Source organism: Salvia hispanica, chromosome 4 (assembly GCF_023119035.1).
Source record: "Salvia hispanica cultivar TCC Black 2014 chromosome 4, UniMelb_Shisp_WGS_1.0, whole genome shotgun sequence".
In the NCBI taxonomy this organism is placed as follows: Eukaryota; Viridiplantae; Streptophyta; class Magnoliopsida; order Lamiales; family Lamiaceae; genus Salvia; species Salvia hispanica.
Window position 1 is genome coordinate 54,473,614 of NC_062968.1, and position 18,598 is coordinate 54,492,211.

General features: G+C 37.3%; 3 protein-coding genes across 4 annotated transcripts; all 3 read left to right on the forward strand.

Annotated features, from left to right (window-relative positions):
* Nucleotides 1-3,721: 3,721 nt before the first annotated feature.
* On the forward strand, nucleotides 3,722-5,261 carry LOC125221409 (acetylajmalan esterase-like). Its single transcript, XM_048123527.1, has 5 exons — nucleotides 3,722-3,980; nucleotides 4,080-4,292; nucleotides 4,383-4,531; nucleotides 4,842-5,090; nucleotides 5,184-5,261. Exons 1-5 carry the CDS (start codon nucleotides 3,722-3,724, stop codon nucleotides 5,259-5,261), a joined length of 948 nt encoding a protein of 315 aa, XP_047979484.1.
* A 204-nt stretch (nucleotides 5,262-5,465) lies between these two features.
* On the forward strand, nucleotides 5,466-8,203 carry LOC125223526 (endo-1,3;1,4-beta-D-glucanase-like). The gene is made up of 8 exons (XM_048126711.1): nucleotides 5,466-5,575; nucleotides 6,926-7,009; nucleotides 7,107-7,128; nucleotides 7,222-7,345; nucleotides 7,427-7,517; nucleotides 7,577-7,666; nucleotides 7,744-7,844; nucleotides 7,931-8,203. The coding sequence occupies exons 1-8, from the start codon at nucleotides 5,512-5,514 to the stop codon at nucleotides 8,108-8,110; spliced, it is 756 nt and encodes a 251-aa protein (XP_047982668.1). The 5' UTR covers nucleotides 5,466-5,511; the 3' UTR covers nucleotides 8,111-8,203.
* An 8,186-nt stretch (nucleotides 8,204-16,389) lies between these two features.
* LOC125217877 (guanylate kinase 2, chloroplastic/mitochondrial) lies at nucleotides 16,390-18,552 on the forward strand. Of its 2 annotated transcripts, none has more exons than XM_048119448.1 (2): nucleotides 16,390-17,494; nucleotides 18,103-18,552. In XM_048119448.1, exon 1 carries the CDS (start codon nucleotides 16,547-16,549, stop codon nucleotides 17,471-17,473), a length of 927 nt encoding a protein of 308 aa, XP_047975405.1. In that variant the 5' UTR covers nucleotides 16,390-16,546; the 3' UTR covers nucleotides 17,474-17,494; nucleotides 18,103-18,552. The 2 variants fall into 2 exon arrangements, with proteins under 2 accessions (XP_047975405.1, XP_047975406.1); XM_048119449.1 differs by having other exon boundaries at nucleotides 18,138-18,552.
* The last annotated feature ends 46 nt before the right edge of the window (nucleotides 18,553-18,598 follow it).

Here is an 18,598-nt window from a genome sequence, read left to right on the forward strand (position 1 = left end):
AATATGCATCGAATGTAAGACTAATATAATTTTCGTTTATTAATTTGAAAACAATCAAAATTAACTAAAAAATTTCAACAAAAATCTCCTATATCAAATTTTTAGTCAACTTCATAATATTTTTAGTCAAATTCTCCTATACATTAGATGCATATTTATTTCAGAATAAATGGTGTTATATGATCTATTTATGATTAAAACTATTAATTATTGATTAAAACTAAGGTGACGTTGTACCTTATTAATTAAATATTAGAAACTATCAAATTAAAAAAAATTATTGATATTTAAAAATTAAAATTTAAAATTTAATTTTATAAAAGAAAAGAAGAATGATAATTTTGAAATAATATCATATTTAGTACATCACAAAAATAATATCTGATTTAAAATGTAAAAAGACCAAATTTCCCAAACCTCTTAAAATCCCCTAAAAGGGTATTTTCGTCACGAAACAGTGAAAATGGACCATTTTTGAGATAAACGCTTAGTCCAGGGTTGTCTGAGGATATTTTTAAAGTCCAGGGTTCATTGGCGAGATAAACGCATAGTTTAGGGACTATTTTCGTAGTTCACTCTTAATTAAATTAAATGTAGATAGAGTTTGATTAGGATTTAGTAATTTGCGATTAGAAATTATTAACCTCTTATTACAGTGTAATTTATTGCAGATGTATATTTCTTGCTAGATGATTGCATATTTGGATTCGAATTTCGGAGAGACGAAAAATGTGAGCTGGATGTTCAGCTGGATCGAGCTACAAAGAGATGTGGATCGTTTGGAATGAAAATAGGCTTTGCTTAAGCCGAGTTTCAAGATTTGAGAACTAATCTGAGCCGTGAGATTAATATGACCGTTGGAATTAGTTAGGGTTCAAAAATTAGTTGTAAAATTTCCGATTTCTGTTTTTCGATTCATTCCAATTCCTTCAATCGTAATCTCAAGTTCGGTGAGCTCATTTTTCTCTCAATAAAGATTTCTCATTCGCTCTATCATCTTCTCCGATCAATCATCGAGTTCTAACAAATTGGCGCCGTCTGTGGGAACCAGCGGATTTCTTGCGAAGCTCTGTTTTTCGGTGTTTTGGAATCGGACCTGCGAAAACGATGGCCTCGAGATTTGAGGCGGAGAAGTTTGCCGGAAAAAATGACTTTGCCCTATGGAGAATGAAAATGCGCGCGATGCTAATTCAACAAGGTCTATCATCGGCATTGACGGTGGAGGAGAAAGATCCGAAAGAAAAGGAGGTGGCTCCGGATGAGAAGGCCATCGCGAAGAAGGCTGAAATTGAGGCGAAGGCGCATAGCGCGATCGTCCTATGCCTAGGCGATAAAGTGCTACGCGAGGTTGCAAAGGAGAAGACCACGATGAGCATTTTGACAAAATTGGAAGAGCTCTACCTCACGAAATGTCTGGCGAATAGGTTGTTCATGAAGCAACGCCTCTACTCCTACAAGTTCTTGGAGGGAAAGGGAGTATTGGAGCAGTTGGAGGACTTTAACAAGACAGTCGACGATCTCGAAAACATCGATGTCACTATTGGAGATGAGGATAAGGCCATCCTGTTGTTGAATGCGCTCCCGCGATCGTATGACCAGCTTCGCGATGCAATTCTTTATGGACGCGAAAGATCTATCACCTTGTTGGAAGTGCAGTCGGCCTTGAGGGCTAAGGAGTTGCAAAAGGGGGAAATCAAGCTCGTTGATTCAAGTATAGAAAGCTTGAATGAAAAGAAATTCAAGGAAAAGAAACCATTCAAGAAATCTCAAGAACATGCCAAGAATGCTACCAATGATCAAAAGGAAATGCGTTCTTGCCACTGGTGCAAGTAGCCCAGCCACTTAAAGAAAGATTGTTTCGCATGGAAGCAAAGGCGGCCCGGACTCCTCCCTCCTACTCCGCGAGCTCAATTGGCTGGTCGAGGACGCCGTCGAGCACCCCGCCCTACTCTCGACGGAATGCAGTGCCGTGGCGGAGGTAGCAATTAGGGCGTGATTGGAGATATGTACGAGCTGTTGAGGCAGAGGATCGAGGAGAGGCGGCCGTTTCAGTACGTGGTCGGGTGCGAGCACTGGCGCGATCTCATTCTCAGCGTCGAGGAAGGCGTTCTCATCCCCCGCCCCGAGACTGAGGCCATCGTCGATCTCGTAGACTGCAAGCAGAGGTCTTTAGACACGATATTTCAGATTGAACATGAGTTACAAAACTGATTGGGCAAAATTAGGAAATACTCTCTCCGTCTCCAGGCAATCTTCTCCTTTCTTCCTGGATCTGGCATTTCCTCTACACACCTGGCTTACAAAACCTTATTAGACCAGGAAAATTACAGAATTTAAATCCATAACCAATGCATGAAATATAGGTGAAATCTAAAGCTGGTATCTAAAACCATAAAAAGACAGTAAACCCCTAATCCCTTATTATTATTAGATAATTAACATTTTAAAATTATCAAATGTGTAATAACAAAATATGTTTGCGTTTTTCTGCAGTTTCTCACTTCTCCATACCGCAGCCGGTTAGTACGTTAACGTAAGCAAAGAGGGAACAAAACAACAATTAGTTAAACAGATCAATTTGAAGCAATTATCAAATAGAAATGTGATACTATCAAAATATAATCGTTATTGAGTCCTAAACTTTGCTCCTTTTTTACATGTCAAAATATTCACAAGAAGATAATAGGACTTAAAAACCCTAACTAAAAAGGATTCGTTTTTTTTCTTCAAAAATTGCATTAAGTTTCACCAAGGGCACAAGGAATGCAAGGAGGAGTTTTGGAGTCTTGTGGCGGCGTGATTTGTTGCAAGCAATGGTCATGAAATATATGTCCGCACGGAAGAACAGCAACAGCCGGCAGATTTGTGCGCTCGTACATTGTTCCTCCTCCTGCCGTGTATACAACATCCAGTTTGCACAAGAAACACCTGTTCCCGCTTGGTTCTAAAACTGAATTTTCTTCAAAACCTACATGAACAAGATCAAAACATATGATATGTTAACTAAATCTTATTTAATGCAAACAGGAGGCCAAAAAATCATACCTTTCCATGTTACATGATGAGGCTTAGGTGGAATAGGCTGCCTTTGTTGAGAGATTTTCTCATCTGAATCGCCCATGCTGTTTTTCTTTCGGTCGCTTTGTTCTCTTTGGTATTTATATTATTGGTTTAGTTTTGTTTGATTTGTTGTTAGAATATAATCTACTAGTTTATTAGAGATATGCTTTAACTAGTATTTAAATATAGTTCAATTCGAGTCCTATTTGATGGAGTACCAAATACATGTTTATTCTAATTAAATTCAATCATGATAAAAAAAAAATAGATTTAGTAACATTCTAACAAGTAATTTAGTTTGTAAGAAAAGGAAAATATTAAAATTAAATAAAAATAATACTAATATGATTATTTTCCTATTTACATGTACTCCTTTAGACGTACATGTTTCTTGATCCCTTGTAATACGCATAAAAATAATATTAATATACACGATTAATTATCTTCAACATAAAATTAGTATATACTTAGTAGTATAATATAAAAAATCCAAGCATATCAATTGCTAATCCTTTCAAACTTCGATTTCGATAAGCCTCTTATAAATATTGGTGTTTGTCTTTTTTCTTGTGATAACTTGGAATTCGATAAGCCTCTTATATACATTAGTGTTTGTCTTTTTTCTTGTGATAATCCACTTTAGGTTTTTAGATTTTTGTCGATGGCTTTTAAAGCTATATTCAGTGTTTTGATCGTTTTTGGTTTACTTTTTTCTGTTGGTGCTGTCCGTAATGTTTTGGGGTATTGTCATTTTAATGAAATTTATCAACTGGGTGATTCAATGAGCGATGTTGGAAATTTAATTAGAGAGTTCCTTGTCGGGGCCTCCACAAATTTCGCAAGATTGCCATACGGTCAAACGTTCTTTGAGGAAGCTACAGGGCGTTGCTCCAATGGCCTTTTAATGATCGATTATATTGGTAAGATTAATATTAATTTGTTTTGGTTAATTATTATAGTTGCTTTTAATTTTGTTACAATCACAACTGTGAATATATGATTATATTCACAATGAACAGCAATGGCTTTTGGGCTTCCTTTGCTTCCACCGTACAAACATATGGGGACTTGGTTCGGGAACGGAGTCAACTTTGCCGTGGCTGGTTCGACCGCACTGTCGTCTGAGGCGTTGGCTGCTCATAACGTAACGAATCCGGTGACAAATAGTTCTCTTGGCATTCAATTGGATTGGATGGACTCCTATTTCAATTCCACCAGCCTTGATGAGATAGGTAAACAATATATATCATGTTTTACTATCTACTCTATATTATGTAGTAGAATAATTAATATGGAGTATTTGGTTTGGTGAGTATATATAGATCGTTTCAAGAAACTCCGAAGTGCTCTGTTCATGGTGGGAGAAACCGGTGGGAATGACTACAACTATGCAATCCTTCAAAGGAAACAAATGAAGGAATTGATAAGCATGGTTCCTCAAGTGGTTGAAGCCGTGATTAATGGAACTAAGGTGAGTTGACATATTGCTATGCATCAATTAGAGAAACTTGTCATTTTTCTGAAATATCAAATTAATATACTCTCACTTTTCTACCTTTACAATTCATGATTAATTCGTATCCAAAATTTTGCATTCTTCTACATTATGGTGGTAAGTTTGCTAGATGATTCATTGAAGATATATTGATAAAACGAACAAAAAAAATGCAAACAAATTTAATCAAAATTTTAATCAATTGCAAAAAGTAGAAAAGTTATGATTTAATTTGCTATTTAATTAGTTATGGGACTGAAAGTTATGATTATGAATACTTTTGCAGAGAGCCATAGAGATGGGGGCAGTAAGATTGGTTGTTCCCGGAAACTTTCCAATCGGTTGCCTTCCGATATACAAAACAACATTCCAAGGCGCACCCCTTAACGAACAAAATTGTGTGACGGAGCTGAATGAATTTGCAGAGTACCACAACAAGCTTCTGCAAGAAGCCATCCTCAAACTCAAACAAGAGAATCCCAATATTGTCATAGTCTACGGCGACTATTACAATGCTTACCAAGATCTCTTTTTTGTATTTTTTCTTCACTTAATATAATAAATATTGTTATTTTTAATTTTCAAAAGTGATATGCTCCTAACAATGTATTGTTGGATTTGCTGGTAGATATATTCAAAACTGCCCCTACAAAAAGATACTACCCCTTTCCAGAAAATTGGTCGTTTTGGGATCAATGGGTTTTAAAAAGAATTTAAAGTATTGAAAAAGTTAGGGATTGGGGGTCCTACTTTTTTATTATTTTTTATAAAAAAACTTAATTGGAAGAGAAAGGGGAAAAGGGGCCCCTTTTTCCCAAAAAGAAAAAGGGAAAATGGGACAAATTTTGGGGGAAAGGGGTTTAAAATTAAAAAGGGAAAATTTTGGGAATATAGTAGTACATTAGTAACACTTTATTTTGGGAACCGATACAGTGAAAAGAATCAAGAAGTCAAATATGTCTGGAGCTCAATGTTGTGAGAATCCACCAACTCTAAACTCAGCCAGTGGAAATGGGAAAGTTGAAGAATCGCGGTGATCATACATCCTTCCTTCGTCTCAATTGAAGATATTCAGGGTAAATTTATTTTGTAGTATCATACTTAAATATTGGAAGTGAGGAGCATAACGGATGAAGAAAAAAACACGAGCAATCCTGTTAACCGACAATAGTTCTACATTTTTCTCAGGAGTGAAGGTTCCGATATCTATACTTGCAGCTGAGATTGACCATTTATGGCCACCAGGGCTTATCAAACAATTCGAAGCTGCCTTAAACGTTAAGCCTGATGTAAAAAGCTCGACTCCTTTTGCCGTTCATTTGCATTTGCTTTTCTACTATTCTTATCTGTTTCTTGCAATTCCTTATGACAAAAATAAAGCTATGGTGGTGATCTTGATTGTGCAGGTGGCTAGCTTTGTGAAGATATTTGCGGGGTATGCACACGGGTGGTCCGTGAAGTACAATGACGAAGACGAAGAGGCCGTGAAGAATGCTGAGGAGGCTCAGAAACATATGCTGGATTGGTTTGTTAAGTATCTCAAGTGAATTTGGTTCACTATTTTATTGCTTATATCTTCACTGTTAGTAGCTTTTGAAATGTACCAATAAAACTGTGGGGCTAATAATGTGAGTTTTTGTGAACGGCTCCTACTATTTGTGTATGAACTCTATCTGTAATGCAAAACCAAGTATATGTACTTTTTAGTTGAATTGTGGAAGCAAAATTGTCAAAATGGCCATTTATGAAATCTATTTTCCTTCTTTCTCATTTAATAGAAACAATAATTTCTAAATAATAATATTATATAATGATCATTAATAAGTAAAAGCAAAAGAAAAATGTCAAAGAAAAAATAAGTCTTTCAAATAAAGTTTATAAATACCTAATTAATACTAATGTTGATAGAAAATGTATATAATTAATTGAATTTGAATAGAAATAACTAAGAAAATTGAAATTAATTTTTCATCAGTTGTAGTTTAGTTTTCATTCAGTGTTTCAAAATATTAATTACATGTGAAGTATAACTAATAATATTAAGAGAGTTATATTAAATAAATAAGAAAGAAAATTAAATATAGAAAATATAGAGAGTCAATAGAGAAATTAAGAGGAGAGATAGAAATCATAAATAAATATAAGAAATAGAGAGAAGCTGATAAAAAGAAAAGGTCAATAATGCTTTTGAGACTGGAAAGTACAAAATGAGAAAACAAATAGAGTATATGAAAAAGAACTTCAAAAGTTAGCAATTGATTACATCCCTAGGAATTTTAGTGTCTTTAAAGTAAGCATTATTTTCCAATACGATCACACACAGAAATAATAATCCACCGGCTGCAAGCTCAGGCAGTGGAAGTGGGAAAGTTGAAGAATTTGGAGGCCTTAGCTCTTACATTTATGGCCCTTCTAATTCCAACCTTGCTGTCATTTTAGTCTCTGATGTTTATGGTAATACTAATAAAAATGTACTCGTACATGCTTTTCTTGATTTGGGATTTTGTAAAGTTTCTATCTTTTTTTTGTTTTCCAATCATGTTATGTGCAGGATATGAAGCTCCAAATTTGAGGTACTCTCACTAATTAGTTTTCTAGATTTTGCATTATGACAAATGTTCAACCTGTAACTAACTCATGGTTATTGGCTTGTATGAATGATGTAGGAAGCTTGCAGACAAAGTCGGGGCAGCTGGATTTTGGGCCGTGGTGCCCGATTTGGTCTTCCACAGAGATCCCACTGTGCCCGATCCGAATACGTTTACTGAATGGCTTAAAACTCATGGACCTGTCAGTTACCCTTGTTCTATCCGGCCATTTGAAATTTAATTACATAAACTGATAAAAGCAACATTACTTCCACTTTTACAGGATCAGGGATTTGAAGATGCAAAACCAGTTATTGAAGCTCTGAAAAGCAAAGGGATCACCAAGATTGGAGCTGCTGGCTTCTGCTGGGGAGGTTTGTTAATAGTATTTTTTTTACATCTTATTCATGTTTTGATGAATTTATGACTTCAGCCAAGGTGGTTGTGGAGCTGTCGAAGCATCCTTACATCCAAGCTGCGGTGCTCATACATCCTTCCCTCGTCTCAGTAGAAGATATTCAGGGTAAATTATTTTGAAATAATGGATGAAGAAAAGAAAACACGAGCAATCCGTCAATAATTGTACATTATCGATCGCAGGAGTGAAGGTCCCATTATCGATACTAGGAGCTGAGATTGATCGTGTATCTCCACCAGAGGTTGTCAAGCAATTCGAAGCTGCCTTAAACGCAAAGCCTGAGGTGAAAAGCTCGAACGACTCCTTTTGCACTTCATTATCTATTTCTTGATAAAAATGGAAGGAGCTAATGATTATGAATTGGTGCAGGTGGATAGCTTTGTGAAGATATTCGCGGGGTGTTCACATGGGTGGTCCGTGAGGTACAAAGACGAAGACGAAGGGGCCGTGAAGAGGGCTGAGGAGGCTCACAAAGACATGCTGGATTGTTTGTTAAGTATCTCAACTGAATTTGGTTTACAATTTTGTTGCTTCTGTCTCTGTTGTTAGTAGCTTATGTAATACAGTAATACTTATACCAATAAAACTGTGTGGCAAATAATGTGAAGTTTTGTGAATGACAAATAGTACTTGTTTATGAAATCTATGTGTGTAAATTGCAATGCAAAACCTAGCATTGTGTTCATTTTTAGATGCAAAATTGTCAAATGCCCATTTATGAAATCATATAGGGGTAAGCAAAATATATATATGTACTCCGGGTAACTGAATTGAAACAAATGGAAATATCATTTACGGTAATGGTCATTTTCGGATCGGATTAGATTTTTCTTCATCAAAGTTCAAATTTTTTATTTGGTTCGAATTATTTTTGAGAAAATCAAAGAATCTTAAAATCCAAATCTTTCATTATATAAAATGACAGTTTTTGGGTGGCATTTTTGGCAGGAAAATGGAAAAGAAGAGGACAACCGGTTGTATTCTTTTGAGATGATCCATCTTTCTATGTAATGTTGCAGATGCTAATAAGGCTATAGCTACAATGAGTGTAGCTCCATCTAAAATGCCTTTTCTGTGCAGTTAAGCGGGAAAAATGAGTGTATATGGAAAAGGTTTTATATTTATGTGTAGAGATGGTTCATATTCCAATAAGAAAACTGGCAATCTTGATTTAGGGAAAAAAGTTGGCACGCCAACTTTCAATTTGCCCAATAACTAAAAGAGCAAAACTGAAATATTTTTCTATAAATACGAGCAAAACTTTCAAAACTCCATTAAGAAAATTCTCTCTCTATGTTGATGTCCTCTCTTTTTCAGTTCAAGGTTGGTCCTATGATGGTTTGTTTTTGAGATTGGTATTGTGAATTGGTTATTAGTAGGTTGTCTCAACATTATTAAGAATTTTTTAGTTTTGATGTTTCATACTTCCTCCCTTTTTTGTACTTTCGTTAATTCTTTATTAGTTAATCTGATGTAACAAAGGATATAAATGAAGTTACATACATGAGATATTTTCATTTCTCTTTACAGTGCAGTGGTGGAGAAATGGATTGGAGAAAGCTTTGGAACAATTCTCCTGATGTCTTCACTGAAGAAAATCTGGAAAGGTTATTCAGACTGTGATAGACCTTGGGGTCTATCGATTGATTCAAAGCACCGTTTGTGATTGCAAGAACGAAAAGAAAAATAGAGCGTGAGGCTAGGGTTTCGAGAAAAGATTTTATTTCTTAATTCTTGATGATTTTTTTGACTCTCTAATGAACTCTTTATATATAGAGTTCGGACCCTGCTTGATTCGACTTACGATTCGGGAAAGAATCAAGAAGAAAACCCGAAAAGATTTAATAACTAAAATACGTAAAGTTCAAAATAAATAAATAAAGCAAAAATACCAAAAATACTTTAATCAAAATAATCCTAATACTAATGGGACGTGAAGTCCCTGAACCTTGCGGGCCTTGATGCATTCCTCTTCGGCGGTCTCTCCTTCCGCGCCTGCTCCGGAGTCAATCGTGCCCTCCGTCTTCCTCTTGTCTTTGGTTCGTGTTCATCACCTTGCTGCTGGGCTGTCTTCTCTCCGTCCGTCGTATCATTGGACTTGGTGGTTGAGTCCCTATCAACTCCCCCTCCGTTAAAACCGACCTTGTCCTCAAGGCGGAGCGCCGGAAAATGGTGCAGCAGAACCTCCTTTGACTCCCAAGATGGCGTTGCCGGGTCAGATGACCAATGTGTAAGCCATTGTTCCTGAGGCAGCCCGTCGACCAATACAACCCTCTCCGCGGACGCCCGTACAGGAGTATCAACAGGTTGACTCTTGCTAAAGTTGGCCGGAAGCTGATGATGTATTGTGTCTGATAGGGGAGGCACGAACGGTTTGAGCAACGACACATGAAACACGTCATGGATGCGACTCTCCAGAGGTAGCTGTAAACGGTATGCCACTTTACCAATCCGCTCTGTAATGACAAACGGACCATAGTAACGCCTACTAAGCTTAGCTGAACCAGGCCGAGCTACAGAGATTTGCCGATATGGTTGAAGGCGTAGTAACACTCGATCCCCCACATTGAACTCTACATTCCTGCGGTGTTTGTTCGCGGACTCAGTCATACGAGATTGTGCTTGTGCCAAGTTCTGCTTCAGTTCCTGTAACAAGGCAGTCCGCTCCCCTAGATTTGCACGAACCGCCGCGTCTTCCGCTGGTCCCGCCGGCGTGGCGAAAATATTAGGAGGATCTCTTCCATAAAGGGCACGAAAAGGAGACATTCCTATACTCACATTAACACTGCAGTTTAGAGCCAATTCGGCCCATGGCAAGAATTCAAACCACTTCTTTGGCTGTTCATGGGTAAAAGCGCGAAGGTACTGCTCAAGAGCACGGTTCGTCACCTCGGATTGACCATCGGTTTGCGGATGATAGGCCGTAGTGAATTGCAATTTTGTACCGCTCATCGTCAGGAGTTCCTTCCAAAAATCACTCATAAAAATTGTATCGCGATCTGACCTTTAACCTGTCGTTCGATCTCGGCCTTTTGGAAGTAAGGATACCGATACGGTCGGACATTCACCGGGCGAGTTCCTTCGGGCAAATGAATCTTATGGTCCCATTCGCGCGGTGGAGGAAGCGTTGTTGGCACCTGAAAAACCGAGCCAAAGGACTCAATGATCGAGGCCACTCGCAGGTCTGTTGGGGGTTGGTCCACGGTGGTGATTGCGAAGTCGGTTTCCGGCAGAGTCGGGATCAATTCGAACAACTGGCACTCTTGTTCTTGCTCGATGAGAGAGAACAAATGGTTGTAAGAGATCTGTTTCGGAGGCGCCTCGTCCCCTTCCAATAAAATCACCCGATTACCCCACTTGAATTCCATCGTCAAGTCTCGAAAATCAATGGAGACCTTTCCAAGTTCCTGAAGCCATTGTACTCCCAAAATCACATCGGGACCCTCAACCTGCAGAATAAACAGATCTATGTCGAAAATGTGGTCGTGCAAGGAGATAGGTGTTTTCAGACAGGCAAATTTACAGCGTAAAGAGGCGCCATTGCCAACAAAAACACGAAAAGGAGTAATAGCATGAACCGGTAGACTTAGCTTTTCAGCGATGGTGGGCTTGATGAAGTTATGGGTACTGCCACCATCAATCAGTACGGACACTCGTGAGCCCTGGATCTGGCCTTGCAGACGTAATGAGCGAGGACGCAGCTTTGGGCCTATGGCGTGAATGCATGAGACGTCACCGGATATGGCCATATGCTCACCCTCCTCATCAATTTCGACATCCTGGAAGGGCTCAGGAACATCGTCTTCGTCCTCTGCGCCTATTAAGGCATAAAACTTTTTGTTGCAGACGTGTTCCGGGGTATATTTCTCAGGGCACCACCAACAAAGCTTTAGGCGGGTCCGTTCAGCGCGCTCTGCTGCAGAAATCCTCACCACCGGAATGTTTGAGCGCGGCTGGGAAGCCTGGTTGTTCCGTTGGGGCTGGGATACAGAGAGGGGCGGCTGCTGCTGGCGTGGGCGGGTCTCCCGACCTGTCCAAGATGGATTGCGCGCGGCTGGTGGTTGCGCAGATAGGCGGTGGCATGCTGCGGAACGCTGGGCCAGTACGAACGTCTCCTCAAGAGTTTCCGGCCGTTTCGTAAGGAGTTCATGTTTCATCGGCTCCTGTAGGCCTGTGATAAATAGTGAGATTAATGTCGTCTCGCCCACGTCCACCGTTTTCTGCATAATGTCCTCAAAAGCTGATTGATAGGCCTCTACTGTCGTAGTTTGGCGTAACTCCGCAAGGCATCCCACATGATCAACGTACAAATCCGGGTCAAATCTGTGTTTGACGGCCAATAGGAATCGCTCCCATGTTTTGTGCTTACAATTATCTTCCCAATATGTCAACCAACTTGATGCCGGATGATCGAACAGATAAGCCGTGAGATAAAGACGATCCTTCAGTGGTGTATAGTGGTAATTGTAATACCGCTGAATTTTCCGGATCCACTCAGCCGCGTGATCACCGTTAAACCGTGGTGCTTCCGGTTTGACCCGCGGAATCTCCTCCGCTACGATGCCCGCTGGTGGTTGATCGAGGGAAGGCGGAAGTCGCCATCCCTTGCTGGTAGCGCGAGGGCCTGCTGCGTCGGGCGGTTTGTTTTGAAGGCTCGCGTCGAGCAGCAGAGCGAGGCTTTCCTCGATTTTCCTATTGGTTGCCTCTTGCCGTCGTGAGAAGGCCTCGAGGTCGAATTGGTTGGACGACAACTTCTTGTCCTGGTTAGCGTATCTGATTTTCATGTCGAACATCAGTTGAGTCAATTCCTCATTCGAATAGACAGTATGCGGCGACTCCTCGTCATTGTGTGGAGAAGAAACAGATGCCATTGCGAATGGTGGGAGAAGAGAACTCAATGTAAAGCACCAGATGATAGACCTTGGGGTCTATCGATTGATTCAGAGCACCGTTTGTGATTGCAAGAACGAAAAGAAAAATAGAGCGTGAGGCTAGGGTTTCGAGAAAAGATTTTATTTCTTAATTCTCGATGATTTTTTGACTCTCTAATGAACTCTTTATATATAGAGTTCGGACCCTGCTTGATTCGACTTACGATTCGGGAAAGAATCAAGAAGAAAACCCGAAAAGATTTAATAACTAAAATACTTAAAGTTCAAAATAAATAAATAAAGCAAAAATACCAAAAATACTTTAATCAAAATAATCCTAATACTAATGGGACGTGAAGTCCCTGAACCTTGCGGGCCTTGATGCATTCCTCTTCGGCGGTCTCTCCTTCCGCGCCTGCTCCGGAGTCAATCGTGCCCTCCGTCTTCCTCTTGTCTTTGGTTCGTGTTCATCACCTTGCTGCTGGGCTGTCTTCTCTCCGTCCGTCGTATCATTGGACTTGGTGGTTGAGTCCCTATCAGACTGCCTCGAGCGCCAACGCGCCAAGTATAAACAGACAGAGTTAAGTTGGGCATAGATTTGCTCGCCGTGGCCTGAGAGGCTCTAAAATTGAGTATTTCACAAAACGGACATCTTTTTCTCCTTTGCTCTCTCTCATTAAAGGGAAACTCTTGAAGTCAGAGTTAAAGGTGCAGGTTTTTCAGAAATCGTTTGAGCATTTCTGAATCCACGCAGGTGAAGCAGGTGGGCGACAAAACAGCTAGACAGAGTGACAGCATGGTGGCGATGCTGGCCGGATAGGCAATCAGGACTCTGGTTGAGGTGGCCGAAAGCGAGTTGGGCTTGGATCGAGAGACAAAGAATTATGGCCCCACTTTGTTATTGTATCAACTATTTATGCTATGTAATTTGTAAATGGTACGTATATGTTTATTTAAATTGCTAAAGGCAGTATACATCTTTAAAAATGAGTAGAGATTTGTTTAATTTTTGAGGTTTCACAAATTATCGGAATGTTTATAGTGAATGGTTATCTGTAAAGTTGTATCTACATCAAATGCGAATTATTATCAATATTTTAAACTTCTTCTTCCTTCATTGCATTTCCGTCAAATTAAATTTTAATATAGTTAGATGGTTTTACCAAGGAAAAAAATATTTTTTATATAGCTTTACAACATTAATGTTATTTCAAAATATTAAGAATTTAATTATGAAATTATATACTCCCTCCGTCCGCAATTAGGAGTCCCGGTCACTTTTGCGCACCCGTTTAATAAAAATAATAAAAAAATTTAAAGTGGAGAAATGGTAAAGTAAGAGAGAAAATAATGTTGACAAGAGTCTTCTCAACATTATTCTCTCTTTTACTTTACCATATTTCCATTTTAACTATTTTTTATCATTTTTATAAAATGAGTGTGCAAAAGTGATTGGGACTCCTAATCGCGGACGGAGGGAATAGTTTTAAAGCTTAAGAATTAAAAAAAATATATAAAAAAAGAATTAAAAAAAATATATAAAATTCTTATAATTAAAGTCAGTAACACAATCGTTATTTAAACATATAATGTCAAATTTTATTATATTCTTAAAACTACCTACTACTCCATCCGCATTGTGGCATATTTCTTTAATAAATAGTTAAGGTACATCATTCTCTTCCGCCGTGCAAGGCACGGGTGCAAATAATCTGTTTCATTATTAATAGTGATAATATTTATTAAAATTTGTGCATGCATGTTAAATTTTCCATAATTAATAATATTCGTATATTAGATGTTACAATCAACATATGCGGCCATGTTATTTTAATTTTTAATATAAATAAATTTATATTTTTTAGTTATTATTCGATAAGATGTCACATTTTACTTTTTAATAGTAATAGTTTTCTAGACTCTGATCCTTTGTTTCTAGGTTGTATTACAAAAGTTGTTAATTTTTTTTGGAAATTGGTTTCTTCCCCCTCTCCCCAATATTAATACTATAAAAAAAATTCTCCACTTAATACACAAAATACATTTTCTAAAATTTAATGTTATTATTCAAGTGTGACATCTTTTATGAGACGGAGAATTATATGCATATCTGATTTTTAAAACCCGCAAAATAATATTGTTTCTCATTTGCATGTGAAAACTATTTTGGCCCGTGCATAGCACGGGTGATAACACTAGTTATATTTAATACTATAGTAGGGATGTAATCAATTGCTAACTAATTACCAATCTCAAATTGAGACCAATTTTCAACCATTAGATTAGAAGATCTTGTGGTTAATATAATGCCAAGTGTAATATATTTTAAATTTAAATAATTATTAATTAAATTAAAATGGTATTAATGTCAAATCCTATATGTAGTAATTATAACTAACTACTTCTCTCTCTTCAAAATCATCTCAAATCTTTAAATTTACGTAACTCTCTCAATTTAAATTATTTTTTCGCAAAAAATATATCAAATTAAAGATAATTTAATAAGGATTCCAACGTGATATCAATTGCATATGTTCCGACGACGTTCGGATGATGAAATTTGATATTTTTTATTTTAGTTTTCGTAAATGTTGATACCCAGATTTTTATCAACAAATACATCAAAAAATCTCAATAAAACCATGTAAAAATCTCAATAAATATGTGTTGATATTTTCTTGTACTAATGTTGATATTCTTATATCATATTGTTGATATTTGTAATACATAATGTTGATATAAAAAAACACCCACGAAAATTATCATATGATAACATAATGACGATATTACCCTTTTGTTGATATTTTGTCTACTATTTATTGAGATTTGTGAGCTTTAATCTCATCCACTCATTTTAAAATCCAAGGGTGGAGATTTAGTCTTGATTTTGGATTAGGGTGCTATAAGCATTAGAATAAGACCCTATTCTTCTAATATACTTTTATATAATAAATATTATATATATTGTATTAATTTTATATTATATATATGGGATGTAATCAATTGCTAACTAATTACCAATCCCAAATTGAGACCAATTTTCAACCATTAGATTAGAAGATCTTGTGGTTAATATAATGCCAAGTGTAATATATTTTAAATTTAAATAATTATTAATTAAATTAAAAGGGTATTAATGTCAAATCATATATGTAGTAATTATAACTAACTACTTTCTCTCTCCTCAAAATCATCTCAAATCTTTAAATTTACGTAACTCTCTCAATTTAAATTATTTTTTCGCAAAAAATATATCAAATTAAAGATAATTTAATAAGGATTCCAACGAGATCTCAATTGCATATATTCCGACGATGTTCGGGTGATGAAATTTGATAAATTATATTTCAATTTTCGTACATGTTGATAAGCAGGCTTTTTTCAATAAAAAATCTCAATATATTGTAGAAAAAATCTCATATGCATGTCCAATCTCAATAAAAATGTGTTGATATTTTCTTGTCCTTGTATTGATATTCTAATGTCATATTGTTGATATTTGTAATACACAATGTTGATATAAAAAAACACTCACGAAAATTATCATATGATAACATAATGACGATATTACCCTTTTGTTGATATTTTGTCTACTATTTATTGAGATTTGTGAGCTTTAATCTCATCCACTCATTTTAAAATCCAAGGGTGGAGATTTAGTCTTGATTTTGGATTAGGGTGCTATAAGCATTAGAATAGGACCCTACTACAGTATATGGTTTTATTCAAACAAAATAATTTTATTTAATTATTTCTAACATAATATATAAAATAATTTTTATTTGATTCGGTTCGGGTTTTAGATTTTTGATATTTCAATTTTCATGGATCAATTTAGATCGGCATAAATCCAATCCAAAAGCCCAAAACCAAAAAGTTGAGCACATGAAGCCCATGCGATTATAAATTAATACAAAATGAAAAAACTTGGAATTGAATAATATTATTATTATCCAGATAAACCCTGATCTCAGTTTTGCAGGTATTGTGCTCATGATTCTTCCAAATTGGCGGCAAAATCTGTAAGTTCGATTGTATAACTTTTCAATTTCATTCTGGAACTCGCCCGAATCCTCCAATTAGACCATTTTCCGTCCCCAATTCCACGCATTCAATGCTATTCCGAAGGATCTGCTGCTCCATTTCCAAATCCTATCACAACCCATTTTCCCTCTCCCCGATACTGACAAACCCTTCTCGCAATCCAACCTCTTATTCAGTATATTCGCCCAATTTGAAAACCCTAAGATTAGCCTCGCGAAGAGCCATTTCCGCAACTCCGAACAGTCTCGTTTCAGAAAGCTCCACGAATTCGCATATGGATGACTCCAAAAGACCTCCAGTGGGCCCCATTCCGCACCCTGATTCTGCGGGCCGGGCCGAAGTTTTCCGGGCTCTAGAAGCCTCTTTGGGGTCATCATTCAGCTCTGAACCCCTAATCCCGGACCCTAACCCTCTGATAATCGTGATTAGTGGTCCTAGTGGTGTAGGAAAGGATGCTGTGATTAAGAGGTTGAGGGAAGTTAGGGAGGATTTGCATTTTGTGGTCACGGCAACTAGCCGGCCGAAACGGGAGGGAGAAGTTGATGGCAAAGATTACTATTTTATGAGTAAAGAGGAGTTTTTGTCGATGATTGAGAAAAATGAGCTGTTGGAGTATGCAATGGTGTATGGGGATTATAAGGGTGTTCCGAAGCAGCAGATTAGGGATTACATGGAGAAAGGGTGTGATGTCGTGTTGAGGGTGGATATACAGGGCGCGGCTTATTTGAGGAAGATCTTGAGAGATAATGCTGTTTTCGTGTTTTTGGTGGCCGAGAGTGAGGAGGCGCTGGTGAAGAGGTTGATAGGTAGGAAGACTGAGACGGTGGAGGCTTTGCTGATGAGAGTTGCATCGGCTAAGGAGGAGCTGAAGCATGTGAAGGATTTTGATTATGTGGTTGTCAATAAGGAGGGTGAGCTGGAGGGTTCGGTTAAGTTGATGGAATCCATCATTGATGCGGAGAAGGCGAAGGTGCAGCAGCGTAGAGCAGTGGTTTAGATATGGAATTTTGGCGATTAGGTCGGTATTGTTCCTGCTTTGAACTTATTGGCCACAGTTATCCGTTATGGTGGTAATGTGGTATAATTTGTTGTTTATCTTGATTGGTTATTCATTATTGATATATTATGCTACTTTGTGAGGTTTTTGCTTGTGAAATTAATAACTATTGATACAGTATTATGCTAATTTGAGAGGTCTTTGCTTGTGATTTGTGAAACTATTGATTTGTCATTTCAAATCAAATATCTTGCTGCATAGTGCCAATATAGGTTGATTTAGTTGTTTCACCACTAAATAACTTGGTGACTGTTTCTTAGGATAATGGAGATTCTGAGTTTTTATCTTTCGATAAAAGTAATGTTGGGTTAGTGTCATGAAGTTATTAGCGGCAAATTTGTACAAGGTTCCTTGATTTTGGTTAGAAAGAACTATAATATTTTGGTTTTTGGACTAAAGACTGATTTTTGTAATATACTAGTGAGAGATTGATAGATTGCATAGAAAGTAAGGTTGCTTTCACTTCTTGGATTGAGTCTATTAAACTATGTGAATGATATCAGAATGCTTCTTGGCTCTTGCAATGCATTCTAGAGCTGATTTTAATTCTTTTATGTTGTTTCTTGAAGGTAATCAAGGTTGTGTCTTTTGATGGATCTTCCAGTTCTGATCAAGTGAAGGCCAATGTTGCAGTTCTCATCATGGAAAAGCACGGTTTCGAAAGGGGACTTATTCGAGCATAGGAAAAGGTGATATATCACTACCAAGCTCATCATAACATGGACTGTGAGCTTTCTGATGCCATAGATTACAAGTTCTTCAAGACTAGAGTAGTTATTGATCTCTTCTTCCTTGAGTATGGTTGAAATTGTGCTACATGAGTAATTTTTCAACTGTGCTACATGAATATATTTAATTTGTTAGAATAGCTTCATACTGCAACAGTTACTTTGTTATGAAAGTTTATATGTTTGAGTTGGCTGGTGCTGACAAGGAAAGTGGATAGATTCTTGAATTGATTTTGTTTATCCAATATTGTAACTTGAATTTATATTCAGGAATCTGAATTTTGAATCACATTTCAGTGAAAAGCTTATATACTACACTAGTAGATAAGACCACAAT

Coding starts and splice junctions, on each gene's coding strand:
- LOC125221409 (XM_048123527.1), top strand. CDS start 3,722: ATGGCTTTTAAAGCTATATTCAGTGTTTTGATCGTTTTTGGTTTACTT. Junction 4,293..4,382: donor CACCAGCCTTGATGAGATAG/GTAAACAATATA, acceptor GAGTATATATAG/ATCGTTTCAAGAAACTCCGA. Junction 4,532..4,841: donor CCGTGATTAATGGAACTAAG/GTGAGTTGACAT, acceptor ATACTTTTGCAG/AGAGCCATAGAGATGGGGGC.
- LOC125223526 (XM_048126711.1), top strand. CDS start 5,512: ATGTCTGGAGCTCAATGTTGTGAGAATCCACCAACTCTAAACTCAGCC. Junction 7,129..7,221: donor TATGAAGCTCCAAATTTGAG/GTACTCTCACTA, acceptor TGAATGATGTAG/GAAGCTTGCAGACAAAGTCG. Junction 7,518..7,576: donor TGCTGGCTTCTGCTGGGGAG/GTTTGTTAATAG, acceptor TTATGACTTCAG/CCAAGGTGGTTGTGGAGCTG.
- LOC125217877 (XM_048119448.1), top strand. CDS start 16,547: ATGCTATTCCGAAGGATCTGCTGCTCCATTTCCAAATCCTATCACAAC.